At 39.8% G+C, this 15,131-nt stretch overlaps 3 protein-coding genes across 5 annotated transcripts in view; all 3 read left to right on the plus strand.

Annotated features, from left to right (window-relative positions):
• Positions 1–6,809, plus strand: part of LOC111341049 (organic cation transporter protein-like) — a 12,393-nt gene extending 5,584 nt beyond the window's left edge. For all 3 annotated transcript variants that reach the window (XM_088744114.1, XM_088744115.1, XM_088744113.1), the window contains 10 exons: positions 103–387; positions 1,012–1,158; positions 1,511–1,791; positions 2,313–2,564; positions 3,238–3,372; positions 3,589–3,668; positions 3,933–4,041; positions 4,387–4,459; positions 4,812–5,020; positions 6,011–6,809. In XM_088744114.1, the coding sequence (XP_088600240.1) occupies positions 121–387; positions 1,012–1,158; positions 1,511–1,791; positions 2,313–2,564; positions 3,238–3,372; positions 3,589–3,668; positions 3,933–4,041; positions 4,387–4,459; positions 4,812–5,020; positions 6,011–6,059 (1,602 nt within the window). In that variant the 5' untranslated portion in view covers positions 103–120 and the 3' untranslated portion in view covers positions 6,060–6,809. The remainder of the gene's footprint in view (positions 1–102; positions 388–1,011; positions 1,159–1,510; positions 1,792–2,312; positions 2,565–3,237; positions 3,373–3,588; positions 3,669–3,932; positions 4,042–4,386; positions 4,460–4,811; positions 5,021–6,010) is intronic.
• LOC148718255 (organic cation transporter protein-like) overlaps positions 1–15,131 on the plus strand; it is a 59,413-nt gene that overhangs the window by 3,287 nt on the left and 40,995 nt on the right. The window lies entirely within an intron of this gene.
• On the plus strand, positions 7,107–14,964 carry LOC111341047 (organic cation transporter protein). Its single transcript, XM_022947993.2, has 9 exons — positions 7,107–8,363; positions 9,005–9,151; positions 9,692–9,972; positions 10,646–10,891; positions 11,434–11,568; positions 11,939–12,024; positions 12,371–12,479; positions 12,629–12,701; positions 13,497–14,964. The coding sequence occupies exons 1-9, from the start codon at positions 8,064–8,066 to the stop codon at positions 13,791–13,793; spliced, it is 1,674 nt and encodes a 557-aa protein (XP_022803728.1). The 5' UTR covers positions 7,107–8,063; the 3' UTR covers positions 13,794–14,964.

Below are 15,131 nucleotides of genomic sequence, written 5' to 3' on the forward strand. Positions count from 1 at the left end.
AAAATAAGTTATTGCAATAATATTTCTTATTTATTCATTTTTTGTGGTTGCTCTTGCCTTTCGAGAATTTTATTAAAAAAAAGTTCTTTCCCTAAATTTCAGACGCGGAAACACTCAGCCATGTCTGGAAAAAACCCATCAATTTCAAATTTTGACGACATCCTGACAAGTGTGAGTTCGTTTGGATACTTGCAGAGAATAATTTACCTCGCGACTTGCTGCCTCGTGATTATTCCTTCCTGTTTACAAGTGATAGGACTTGTTTTCTTTGCTGGTACACCGAAATTCCATTGTGTGACCCCCAACGTGTCATGCGCAGACAGCAAATGTTGTACCAATTGTACAGACTATGTTTTTGATGGTCCTTTTACAAGTAGCGTCAGTGAGGTGAGTGTAGTGTATTGCGTTACATAGCGTCACATTGCGTTACCGCTGTAAGGAACTTCCTACTACTCAATCTACCCCCCTAAGTAGAAGTAAAGTAAATAATCACAAGTATTTTATGGTGCGATCACTTGACCCATCAACACACGACACTTAGTATAGGGTGGTTTATGTTTTCTGTGTTTCATATGGTTAAGTCAGATTTTCTTTAGTCATAGACCATTCTAAATAAAAATTTTGTTTCTGTTTTGTCATTATTCAATACATCGTCATATGTTTAACACAAGAGCCTCCAGCTCGATCGGGCATAGATGGTGCCTTATAAGCATTTTGGGACAAATAGATTAATTGCTTTGGTGCGGACCTCGAACTCGGTTAATGAGAGGCATCTCTCTCCGTAAGGCGGTGTTAGATTGCATCAATAAGTAGTTCGTTACCTTCTTATGTAAGCGTAAGATTTCGAACACAGTTTAAAATGCTCATTATTTATTTATCTGTGTAGATTACGCAACGAACTTCTATCGCTTTTGAAACCATTTTTATTACTCAAGCTTGTGTTTTATATCGAACGAAAGAAACTTGTTTGTTTATCAAAATTTATCCAAGTTTAAAATGTTTCTTTTCCAGTGGAACCTGATTTGTGACAAGGCTTATGTTGGCGCCAATGTGCAGGCAGTGTTCTCAGCAGGGATGCTCATAGGATCTCTCTTGTTCGGAGCAACTTCGGATTTCTTCGGGCGTCGGTTCTGTATCTACATATGTGCTGCATTATTGGTATGATTCACTTATTTTATTAAATGCCTTATCTACGCAGTTCCTGGCTCAGTTCGTAAACATAGCCTTTATTTCGGAAGAGAACAAGCTATGGCCTTGCACCTGAAAAGATCTAGGTTCTAGTCGTGGCTAATTCACTTAGTTGTACTTATCGGCAGAGCAATTAGCCAAACTATCAATTAAGGAAACAATATATTTTGTCGAGACACATTCCTAAGTTACATCCAGTCAAAGAGAAGTAGAAATTCTCCGAATCATTTAATTCAACGGAAACCTTGATAATAGCTCTGGCAAGATGTGCCATTTGATTCATGTTGAGACTTAACCCTTCTCTCTCTATCTCTTTCTACAGGCCATTGCCAGCCTTGGGTCAGGAGTTGTTGATTGCTTGTCGTTCTTTGCCTTTCTCCGTTTCTTCGCCGCAGCTTTTGCCGTTGGCTTCTTCGTCGCCCATTATGTTTATGTTCTCGAACTGGTCGGCCCTTACCACCGAACCTTCGCTGACAAAATCCAGAGTTTGTTTTGGTGTATAGGGGCAGGGCTGATTGCATTACTTGGTTACCTCATCCCGCACTGGAGAACCCTGCTTGTTATCTGCAGCTTCCCGCCACTTCTGATCTTTACGATTTACGCGTGAGTTGCACTACGGTATCATTATTTAAAGATATCAACCTAATCATGACAAAGTTTTCAGAACATCACATAGATTCCGGTAAGCAGTTAGAATAATTTGCTTTTCAAGTATATTAACTTTTAGTTGTAGATGAAGGCCAAGCAAATATTTTCATTTCATTTATTTGAAAAATTTTGTTCGTCGCGCAAACTTTGATAATGATAACGATAATGTTGACAACAAGCTTTGATAATAGTAACGATAACATTGACAAAAAGCTTTCAGTTCGGTCGAACAAAGCGAAGGACAAGTAGACGGGCTCTACTGAGTAACTTGGATAGATGGGGATAACATAGACTTAATTCTAACTTAGAAAAGCCTTGCCATAAAAACGGCCGGTGTTAGGAGTACCCACTTTGAGTTGATACTGTTATTTTCAGAAAGGAATTCTGACTCATCAACGTTCTGGTAGAAAAACATACAAGTACAAACAATTCTTAAAAATACAGACCTGAAAGCCATAATTTTCTTGATTTCACAGTATCTTTCCAGAATCTGCGCGGTGGTTGGCTGCACAAGGTCACCTAACCCAAGCGCATGCTGTTTTGATGAGGTTCGCTGGCAAGGGGTCCTCATCAATAGACTCAGATGCCTTGAAACACAAGCTGGCTGAGTATCATGAGGGTGAGGTGGAATCAAAAACGATTGCTTATTTGACTAAGAATCAGTCCTACCTGGAGTTGCTTCGTTCCCCCCGATTGAGGAAGAGGACCGTCATCCTTTGCTTCAACTGGTGAGTTGTAGAAACAGATTAAATTGGAAGTAGTAGTAGATCGTCATACGAGAAGACACTGGTAATCGTACAGTTGTATATTTGTTGTAAGCAACCACGGAATTCTGTACAGCAACAAGAAATTGGGCATCGCGAAGTATTTTATAAGACACAAGTTCAACTCTTGAGAGAAAATTTCAACTCACCACGAGCAGACTTAATAGGCCATTTTACAGTTGTGTACCTAGTTGCTCAGCCTTTGATTTGAAGTGAGGCTGAGGGTGACATTGTTGTTATAGAGACCAGTATCTACTTAGCATGACAACAAAGAAATTTGCATTTGAAAAGCAGCAGCATCCGTATCATAACAAGGTTACCCTTAGCCTAACTCCTGTTCAAAAGCTTGGCCACCAAGCCCACAACTGTAAAAAGGACTATTGTGAGCAACAGACTGCACCATGTATCGGTTCACTTGCCTAATAAACCACTATGTTGTTGGGAGAACACTAGAAAAATTGGCGCTCTCGACGGGGCACCTTCAATTTTTTTCTGCTGGCGCATAAAAAAAAGTCTGGTCCGTATCGTGAGCGATAAGCCAATCATATTCGAGGATTAAGATTCCGGCCCGCTGAGATGCTTTAGAAAAATATAATCCGAAACTAATTGTTTATACCCTTTGTGCTGCATTATCCAGGCTGGTTATAAGCATGGTGTACTATGGCTTCTTGCTGTACGTGACTCGTTTGGACGGCAATCCATATCTGAACTTGTTTCTTATGTACCTGTCAGACGTGCCGACACACCTTATCAATTGGGTGATCTTGCAGAAGTAAGCCTTTGATAATTTTGCGGGAATGCTATGTTAATGAATATTTGATACTATTATTGACAAGTGAGGAAACGTTTTTCAGGAATTTGAGCCGACTAATTTGTCAGTTTTGATTGCAATTGTTTCGTTGGCCGTGCAAATGAAACGGAGCAGTGTTAGAAGTAATCGTGTTGTAATCATGTTAATCGTCTTATTTCGCTTCCTTAATATTCACAGATTTGGACGCCGCATTCCCTATTCTGCGATAATGGTTATTGGAGGTTTTATCTGCCTTCTTGTTTTGGCTGTTCCAGAAGGTAACCAAACACAATACCGAAAACTGACTCTCTAGTTTAGCCTTAAAGACTGATTACACTTTGACTACCTTAAAAAATAAAAGCTGATGCTCTCAACAAATCTGACAACAAGGCTAAGTTACTCTTTTCCTTTCCTAGGAATCATTGTAAGCACATTTTTTTCTCTTTGTCATTTTAGATAATTTGTAAGAACGTCAATATTGTGGCATTTCCGACAATTATCAACAGCTTTCTCAAGGAGTAGTATTTAACATTCTATTTCAGAGCAGAAAGGTGCTATAACAGCCTTGGCGTTCATCGGTCGTTTCATGATAAGTGGATCATTCTCGAACGTTTACCTGTATTCCACTGAACTATATCCCACCATACTGAGGTAAGGACCGAAACTGAACACTTTATGTTGGGAAGTAAAGGATCCATTTTGTCCTGTTAATTCTTTTAACCCTTCCAATAGCCACCTCTGAGACCAGAATATCAAATATCTTCTCTGTCTGCCATACATTTATTCACTCGAAGAAACCCATTGCTTCTTAGTAAAAAGCTAAATGACCACAGCCGCCTGTTTGAAAAAGAAAACTTCGAAAAAATACGTAATACAGGACAATTGAAAACATTAAAAACTATTTGTGATTCATTACACTTTTACCGCCGAGGGTTTGAGATAGCTTGCCTCTAACCGTGTGTTTGTTTATGAACTCTTCATGTGTCCCATCAACAGGAACCAAGGAATTGGTATTTGCTCCACTAGTGCTCGCGTGGGATCTATTATTGCACCATACATTGTGATGCTGGTAGGTTGCCGTGACTCATTTCAATCTTATACAGAATTATTCTTAATTAAAGCATAGCTCCATTTATGTGGTTTACGGTCAATTCGCCACCAAAGCAAACTCGCCACCACAACAAACTCGCCACCACAACAAACTCGCCACCACAACAAACTCGCCACCACAAAACTTGCCACCACTCCAAGTCACTTAAACGTTACGTGTAGCCTTTCGTGTGAAACTTACATCGAATGAAAACTAATATGTTTTAGTATATCGCGAAAAGGGAAAGGGACTCAGAAGCTAGGTGTATCGTCTCAATAGCGAAATTTCATAACAAATTTATTTTAAAAAAAAATTTATCGTTACATTCAAGGCTCAGTTGCCAGAAGTGAGCGCTACCCTGCCTATGGTTGTCTTTGGTTCACTGGCTGTAGCCTCTGGCCTTCTGGCACTGTTTCTTCCCGAGACTTTGATGAGCAACATGGCTCAAACCGTGGAAGAAATCAACAAAAATAAAGAGTTCTACGGTATGGTGTGCATGGGAAAACCCCGTCCATGTCCTCTTCCTTGTCCCTGCTGCAGGTATTTATCTATCTCTTTTACGGATCTAGAAAATAGTCAGATCTAAATTTGAAATTTTATAGGATACTCAGTTCTCAAGAGTATATCCAAAGCGAATTTAATTACCGTAACTGAGCCCGGAGATAAGCCGCACCCACAGGTAAGCCGCGCCCTGAATTAAGCAGCTCCAATTTTGAAAAAAAAAATGTTTTTTGAAAGAAATCAAAAGAAATCCAAAGTCGTGTCTTGAGAAGTCTTCTTCATCCACTGTGCATTGAACGTAAACTCAATAATAACATTGCAACGGAAAATACTTCAAAGCCTTACCCACGATTTTAGCACTATAACATAATGAACATCGTTTCTACCAACTTTGACATAGGATTGGTCTTTTTGTAGTATTTGCTGGCAGAGATTTCTTTATTCAACACAGTTTTTCCATTGATTTTTGCTTTACAACAAGAACGTGAGCAAAATATTCGAAGCTTAGTAACCAGGCATGAGATCGAACGCGAAAATGAAAAACTGAACACCGGCGTCTATATTCACGGCACTTTTTTCAAGTGTTCCCGCCGATAAGCCGCACCCCTAATTTCTAACGACGATTTTCGGAAAAAAAAGTACGGCTTAGACGCGGGCTTTTACGGTAATATTCTCTCATAAGTACCTATGAGCCACCTTAGGTGGTCAGCAGGTGATTTACGAACAAGTTGCCTTTCGCGGTTTGCGGAAAAGCCGGAAAATCGTAGAGCCCTACACCCCCTCCCCTACCCCTCCTTTCACCCCTCTTCCCCTAACCTCGCACTTCCGCAAAAAAAAATGATAATAATTTCGATGCAAGGCAGGCAACACTTCCTAACCAAATCTGTTTTGATATCCATTTTTTTCGAGGGAAATAGAACAAAGTCTTAGTTGATTGTTAAAAACAGCAACTCAAACTTCGGGATGAGAATTTATGTTTCATACCAACCATTTTATCATTTAACAAGGTAGGCCTTTTTTACCTTTTAGCTCTGAAGGGTCTGGTAACGATCCTAGCTCAGTCCCCTTCCAAATTTAAATGGACAACGAAGATGACCAGGCAAAAATCTAAAGCACAAGACGGAGACGTTGTTGCAATGAAGTGTTCTGAGATTGTCGTTAACGTCAAAGCAACAGCCATGTAGCTAGGATCACGGATGATGTCGTCCATTTGAATTAATTTGCAATTTCAATACCGTTATCACCACATTATTGGCTAGAGTTTTCATAATAAGTCCTTTTATATTCAATTGCATATATCCTAATAATGGTTTTATAAGCTTAAGAAAAAGAAAACTTGAGCATAGCTTAACATAATTCGTGTCGTGTAATAAACGTCACCCCGAGGCAAATTTGAGTGCGATCGAGCCGGTGCCCGTCATGGTCCATGGGAATTTTTTAAAGCTAAAGAACAATTTTTAACGAGTGGTCAAACTCTGAGGTTTCTTAAAACCATCCCTAAAGTAGTTTATCATTGAGATCCCGTCCATAAAATACGTTAACCGGCGGGGGATAGCCCGTCCATAAACAAAAGGTAGGGTAGCCTTTTCAAAAATGTAGGAGCTTGAAAGTTGCCATTTGGGTGTGGAAGAAATGATAAAAACTAAAAGAAGATATCCCTTCTAAGAAAGATATCCGTATATTTTTGGATAAGGCCTAACCGAATTTATCGCACCCTATATGAGTCTGTTGTATCTTCAATAGTTAGTTAGATGTAGGTACTTTGTAACGGTTCATGAAACGAAATTGGAATATTTTGTAGGTAGAATAAAACAGATTTATTTCTGGAGTTGAGGTCCAATTGTTCGTTTTCATGCTATCACCCGCTCTGAAATTGAAATTATCATGGTGGCTTGGACGAAATGGTACACATGATTCCCCGTTTTACTGTGTAGTACGCTCACTACGCTCCAAGGATGTTACTACGTTTTCAGAAAGATATTAGAAGACCTAGCATGCTATATAATTGCAATGAATCACAACATTATGTTGTTATTTTCTCTTTCAAACGGTTGTGCCCCTTCTCCTCCCCCCCCGAAAAAAATCCCCTTAACCCCCACTCAGTCTTAGTGGGGGTTAAGAGGACACAAACAGGTGTCTGAGTGACTCAGACACTTGTTTGTTGGGGCTCAACACCACATAAGGAAAGATTCAACGTAACCATAACTGTGTCACATATGCATTGCTCCCGTAATCTTTGGTGATCAGGCTCTCATAATGTTTCCATATTCTATTAACGCCCCACGTGCACGACGTGTGCAGCAGTACGTATATTTTGTAGTCCTCTTTCCAGTCCTCCGCTGGTTCCATTGTCTGAGTCATGGGACTTCAACGTGTCTGCGGCACAGAACCATCACGCCCGCGATAAGTATAAAAAACAGACCACACATGACCAACGACAGGGTCTTGTTCATGCTTGGAAGATCTGCTTGAATCAATCCATCAGGAAAATAATCAATAGCATGACCCCGTCGTTCTTTCGTCAGTCCGTTCGTGTCTTCGTTTGGTTTGTTGACTTGATAGTTATTTCGCATTTGTGTTGGTTCTTTCGTTTATTTGTTCAGTAATTTTCTTCGCTGTTCAGAGAGTCTGTCACTAAACAATAAATACTGGAAATTCTCATTCTAGCTGAGGAAGGCGCATGATTACTAGAAATAAACAGATTATGAAGAATGATCGAAGTTTAGCTGAAAAGTCTCGTCTCCCTTCTATTTTAGACAATACTTCGGGTAGAATCGTTTGGGAAATATCTTTTCGTATCCCACGCAACACGAAGAAGCGGTTACAAGCCGTCACTGATACATTATTCCTTTGGCTGAGCCACTAAATGGAAAGATTTTACTCAAGTTTTTCAGTCTCTTGTAACTAAATATTCTGTCAAAGGTGAGGTCATCTTTCATTTGCATATCTCACGTACGATGCATAATTATAAGAGGTTGGACGTTGTTTGTAAGAGCACAAACTGGATCTTGCCTGAACTGCTCTCCAGGTAGTAGAAGATTCGAGAGTTTTCCGCTGTTGCCCAAAAGCGTTCAATAGCACCATGTCTGGTTCACAAGGGAATTTAGAGATGGAAAGATCAAGATCAAAGAAATCGTGGGAGTTTGACGATATTTTAGACATGGTTGGCGGATTTGGTCGTTACAGCTTTGCTCTGTATGCTTTCATGTGTATCATGTCCTTACCAATCGGCCTACAACAACTTGTACAAGTCTTCTACGCAGCAACTCCAAAATATTCCTGCGTTTCGTATTCGTCGCCGAGCAATGAAACATGTTCGGGATGCTGCAACAACTGCGAAAAATACGAGTTTAAGACAGGACTAACGAGTGCTGTGACAGAGGTAATAATGATTTAGACTGATAGTGATTGTTCCTCCATAAATGGAAATTCTAGTTTAGATAAAAAGCAATGATCGACCCAGAAAAGTAAATTTCGGGGCCGGCTCCTAGACAATTTTATCACTTTCGTCAGTCATAATCACTTTTCGGCCTCCAATAGACTTATTTAATTGACTTAATAAGGTCGCTGTTTATTCACACGTTCTGTTCAATGTTTACATCGCAAGGATTTGTTATTCATCAATACAAATTTAACGGCCAACTACTTAATTTGCATAAATTCATAGATAAGCTGTAACGTAAGGAACCGAAAACATCGTCTATTTCGTGATAAGGTGCAATGCTATCCTGCGGAAACGATTAGGAGGAAATCTACAATTTCCAGACTTTGATCTTTCCGTCCTTCGGCAATCAAAATGTTATCTACATTTGAATCGTCTTGTCCTAGCTTGTTACTTGATAGGATTTAATTTTCTTTAATTGCGTTATTATTGATTACTACAGGGATACTCAAAGTACATCCTCTTAGACTGAAACGTTCCTCACTGAATCAAGTGCTCGATGAGTCCTGTACCCTCTTTTCTATCCTTTCATGACAACAAAAATTATCTCTCTCTCTCTTTCCTTGTTTATCTTGTTACAGTGGAACCTAATATGTGACAGGCGCCATCTGAAGGCCATGACACAGTCAGTTTACATGGCAGGTCTATTGTTGGGTTCTGTTGCCTTTAGCACCCTGTCCGACCACTTTGGCCGTAAAATCAGCGTCTTCCTCAGTATTTTATTCATGGTGAGTACGTGAAGTTTTGCCCAACTGGAACGTATATGAATTAAAAGTTTTTTCAAACCAAAGTTACACCGGCCGGTTTCCACAGCACGGCGTGGCTGAGAGTATTGCTACCCCCCCCTCCATGGGATACTCCTCCATTGCAGGTTAGCCCCCACCCCCACCCCAAAGGTCTCAATGGGGTGTTGGCTTCAACGGCTAATGGTTAAAAAATTTTGACCAATTTACTGCTAACGGTTAATATCTCTCCATTGTGGTCACCAGGAAAATTTTTACGTTTTTAGCAGTTAAAATTTGTCAAGTTTTACGCCTAACGGTTAAACCCATGGAGAGACCCTTCGTTTGCAGGTACCCAGAGAGTAGCCGTGGCAATAGAATTTCTTGCCCAAGAACACAACACAACCCTCGAACTCAGGATTCTTGGCCTAAAATCAAGCTCTGTAACCTTTAGGTTACCACATATGTTCATAGCGAGTGATCAAATGAAATTTAGTGTTGGCTCCCACCAATCAATTCTAACGGCTGAACATTTTTGTTCTTCAGGCTGCTTGTGGAACAGTTTCTGCTGTCTCAGACTGCCTCTCGTTATTCTCCTTGTTTCGGTTTGGAGCTGGAGCAGCCACAGCAGGCTGTCTTCTTGTTCGGTTTGTCTACTGTATGGAGATCATTCACATAAACAATCGTACTGCAGCAGGAATGGTGAATAACATTTTCGTTAGCATTGGTTTTTCCACGCTTTCTTTGCTTGGTTACTTCATTCGTGACTGGAGACATCTAATGCTGGTTGTCTCTCTGCCTGCAGCACCATTACTGCTCTGTTACTGGTGAGAACATTTTTAACTTGTTCTTCGCGAAGTATCTAGCTTAGTTTTTGTTGGAAATTTAGGATTTATTTTCTTTTTTCATCACGCCTAATTGTGACATTAGGGGAAATAGTTATTCCGATTTCAACAACTTTATACCCGCGTTCAACCTCTGGTCTACTAGTCTCTACGGTCTCCGCAACGATTACGCGTTGATACTGGGGGTCATTTTATGTTAACGCTTAACTTTACACCGCTTCAATCAGATGTCAACCTAGTTCCCAGGGCCTCTCATCTTACCGCCTCCTGGAGCTTCAGGGGGGTGGTCAGATGCGAGACCCCGGGAACGAGGTTGATAAGATGTTAGTATTAAATCGATCTCCTAACGTTCTATCACAAATATTACTATCTGATTGGTTGGGCAACTCACTAGTTGTTCCGTGATAGGTAAAGAATAGAAAGAGAATCCTAATAGATTGCGGCTGTAAAAAAGAAAAAAAACGAAACACGAGCTTGTCCTGTTTACTTATTTTTCAACGACTCGTAGATTTATACTAGAACATCTAGATTTTCTCTCGATTTCTATCCTTGATACAGCCATTGATTTGTATCGCACCCTTTTCTGCAGTCACGCGATAGAAATAACAAGCTGATTATCAAATTGTCGAATATTTTTCTTTAATTTTGTTCTAAGGCTTATCCCAGAGTCTCCTCGTTGGTTAATTGCCAAAGATCGCCTAGACGAGGCTCACGAGTTGCTTATGAAGTATGCCAAGAAAAATGGCGTCACTGTTGAATCCACCCAGCTCAAACATGTCATACAGGAATTCAAGAAAGAAGAAGACAGAAACTGGAAAGAAAGCAAAAAGACGTACGGGATCCTGGACATGGTTAGAACTCCAAAGCTCAGGAAAAGAACCCTAATTTGTGGATTTAATTGGCAAGTTTCAATTGCACAACTGTGATGATTGCAATGACATATATATGCATGCTTCAACCCACGGGCTGAGTCAGCTTAGAGACCAGGCACTATTTATTGCTTAAAGCTGAGGGGAGGGGGAGGTTGTTGGATTTTGGGGATCACATGGTTTTCAAGGGGAACGAAGGAAGATCAGTCATCACTAATAGAGTATAAAATGAAGGGAGGACTATAGGAAACCGACTGCTGATTATCATAATAATACTACAGAATCTTAGAGGGCGAAATAACTTTAGGGATGTTTACGACTAAACCATTGATAATTAACATATTCTAAAGCCTTGAACGTTAGCACCTCCCTCCCTCCCCTTCCCTGTACTATCGGTGAGAACCGCCGAAACGGAACAACATTCCTCTTTAAAGAGGGGAGAGGGGAAGGGGAAGTTTGGATCACTCTCGTAAGAATAATCTTTTAAAATAGATAAGTTACTTTTTTCGCGTAATGCTTTGGGCAGAAAATAGAAATTGTCCTTACAACTCCAGTAATGATCTCATTCTTGTAGGTTTGTGAACGCTTTAGTTTACTTTGGGATCAACTTGAATGTCGGAAATCTGGCAGGAGACATGTACCTGAACTTTTTTATCCTCTGTATCGTGGAAATTCCAGGAGCATTGGCTCTCTGGTTCTTCTTTGTGCGGTAACCTCAGTAGTTGTTATACGTATATGATACATTTTTAATTTTGTGTGTTTTAAGGCTCTTTTATGTTAGCACGTTCGTATTTTGAACGATCTTTCATGCTCACTAGACGCTACGTGGGTAAATAAACGATTGATTAATTGATTGATTGATTGTAATCCTCTAGTTAACAAACCGTTTAGAACATCTTCTTGAGTTTTCGTCACTATCACTCTTGAAACACAATTCGAGGGAAACTTCTGGCCAGTTTCCTCATGATTGGGATCCAAGTATGAATATCGAAGACAGATGCTTTATATCAATCAACAATTGAGTGGCCACTTACAACAGTTAGTGGCTATTTACCTGTGACATTCTTTATCCTTTTAAGATTTGGCCGGCGTATTCCTTATGCCTTGTTCATGATTATTGGGGGCACCGCAGAGTTGTTGGTGCTAGCCGTTCCATCTGATGATGGTAAGTTAAGTAGTCAAATCGTGCTGATTTCAAACAGAAACTACACGTATTATTACAAATCTATCCGTTAAGTTAAGGATGCACGCTGGACTCCGGATTTAAGGAACCGGATTTGACGATAATAGCGCCTGTCCCCACCCAGGAGTTTGAAAGAGTGCTTCCGATTTGCCCGGGGAAACCTAAAAAGATCTTGAACGGGGGGGGGAGGGGTGGGGTGAACTAGCATCCCATCCGGGGGAAATATATTTCTTTTTTGGCACATTTTTGAAGGATAGAAAATGGCTGGAAAATGCCTTTCCTGTGATTGTTTAGAAACTTATCTTAAATTATTATTTTCTGTCCCCAGAGTATAAAGTCATTATTACAGTCTTAGCTGTTATTGGTAAATCTTGCATCTTGGCGACTTTCCTGGGAATTTATATTTACACTGTGGAACTCTATCCTACGATTATCAGGTTGGTATGAGTAGCGAAAATGGTGCAACACTAAAAAAAGAAATTCGATTTTACGAATTCATCCATATGCAAAGGAACAGACTGAAAATCTAATAAGGAGTAAAAGTGAGGGGTTTGTTGAGTAATGTAATTGTTTTTCTTCATTGTAGGAACACTGGCATTGGAGTGTGTTCTATGATGGCTCGTTTTGGAAGCATTATAACACCTTACATCGTGTTACTGGTTTGTATTTGCACTCCACTTTCAATGGGATTTACTAATTACCTCGTAAAAGACGAATTCACAGCTGTGTGTTGTGTATAACTCGCGTTGGAGCTAGCGCTTTGGTATTTCTTTATTTGATCCGTCATTCATTGCCCATTGACAGACTGTCGCTGAACGGTTTATATGACTATGAGAAGAAAATAAACAAACAAACAAAGAACAAAAACACCACCGAGCGGATGCGAAATGACGATCGAACTAACAGATCCACAGCCTTCTCAAAACTGGCCGGTCAGCGGCTCAACGAGCCGCCTCCTTTCAAATCTTGGCCGTCTCTTTTCAGTCAAAAAATATAATTTTCAACGGCAACAGATAAAAAAATATAATTTTCAACGGCAACAGATAAAAAAGAAAACAAGAAAAATTAAACGCAAACAGAGAAAGTTAAAGAAAAGCCGCCAGAGTGCGTTTAGCTGGCGTGATCCGCTTAAATCTTATATAAAATAATTACACGACTTTTTTCCCTTTCAACACACCCAAAATGCACCAAATTGCATTTCTGAGCATCTAAATTTCCAAAATTTTCCGGACAGCATGCCCCGAGACCCCCCTACAGGTTCGTGCTCGCAGGGCACTCGAAGGGGTGCCGTTGGCACCTCAACCTACTCCTCTAATCCATTAACCTACTCCTTGAAATGTTTTTGAGAAGGCTGACGTATATGGACAAACCAACACATGGACGAATGGACTGAAGAGGGAACGACGGGGTATCGATTATATTCCAAATGAATTCATTTATTCCTCTTTAATCAGGCGGATCTCCCGAACATGAACAAGACTCTTCCGCTGGTCATATTTGGTGTTTTTGGGCTTATCGCAGGCGTGATGGCTCTTTGGCTGCCAGAGACACGTTACAGTCCCATGGCTCAGACAGTGGAACAGGTTGAGGCTTGGAAAGAGGACTACAAGATACACTGCTGCACACGTCATAGCTCGAGGATGGAGAATGGAAACATTGGTTTGATGGAAGAGAAAGAAGAAGACGAAGAAGAGACTCCGATTACGAAAGACACACCGCCTTATGGGGAGAAATACGACACGGTTGTTTAGATCAATATGTAGGCTACGTTGAATTTTTTCCTAGCATGGCGCAAAGCTGTAAGAGTACATGAGGCAGTGTGTATGAATCCAGTGAGGGTTAACCTTTGGGGTTAGATTCACTGCTGAGAATCTGCTTATACATTTGCTGATAAGTGGGAGTTGACAAGAAATTCAGTTGATTATCGAGCTTTAGTATTTGGAAACTCCCATTCATATCCTCTGAACCTAGCTCTTTGATATATCAGGATCCTAAGTCTTTGTTAAAGGAGAATAATGATGTCTAATTAAACTCCAATTCTATGTCAGTATCTCAGCCACTGCGGTGTATGAACTTCAATGTATGTGGTAGAATTAAAAAAAAAAAACATATGCGCATCAACTCCCGAATTAAATCTGACCTATATTCGTGCAAAACTTTCATTTCTGTTTCACCAACCTTAGCAAAGTGCATGCAGTGAGCTACATAGATATGATGATAGATAGACTTTATAGATCTAAGTCAGGTTGCGATAAATTTAGTAAGGTCTTTTCTAGAAATAAACGGATAATCTTTAAAACGGAGATGTTTATCTCTTAGTTTTAGCCCGTAGTAAACATGAAAAGGACATTTTCGAGCACCCTAAAGGGTCACTCATCTGCTGACAACTGCCATATAGATGTTTGATTCTATCTTCTCAAAATGATTTCATTAGTGCCTCTGGGAGGAAATTAAATTTATGATTTCTTGTTCACTTCTTCAGAACTGAGCCTCATGTAAAGCCTCACAACCTCTGAAAATATCAACCACTCCCAAATGTAGCTGCAATTGATTTACTTTTCCAGTTCTTCTAGAAAGAGATAGTCAAATACCTACGGCAAGATAGAGGTATGGACGCAGTTTTCCATTCAAACCAACCATACAACGCTCTGTCGGTTTTAGCCATGATGTACCTTTAAGTCTTGATAAGAGAAAGGGATATAAGGATGGCGGCGTGGCTACAGCTGAATGATGTATCGCTAGCAAGCAAAGCAAACTTTGATAACTGTAGTATTTTGCGTTACATTGCGTTACATAACGTTACTACTATTATACAATCGTGCCGTAAATCTACTCTCCTCAGTGAACGTAAAATAACTTATCACGATTATTGTGCGGTGAATATATTATCTTGATTATTGAATAAAATACAATTGAATTAGAGGAATGAGAGTGATCACTTGACCCATAAATGCTCTACAATAACTTAGTGAATTATATAAAAGATTTCTTTTATTATTATCATTATTATTATTATATCTATTATTATCACCATCATCATCATCATCATCATCATCATTATTATTATTATTATTATTACTATTATTATT

This window comes from Stylophora pistillata, chromosome 13, assembly GCF_964205215.1.
Source record: "Stylophora pistillata chromosome 13, jaStyPist1.2, whole genome shotgun sequence".
In the NCBI taxonomy this organism is placed as follows: Eukaryota; Metazoa; Cnidaria; class Anthozoa; order Scleractinia; family Pocilloporidae; genus Stylophora; species Stylophora pistillata.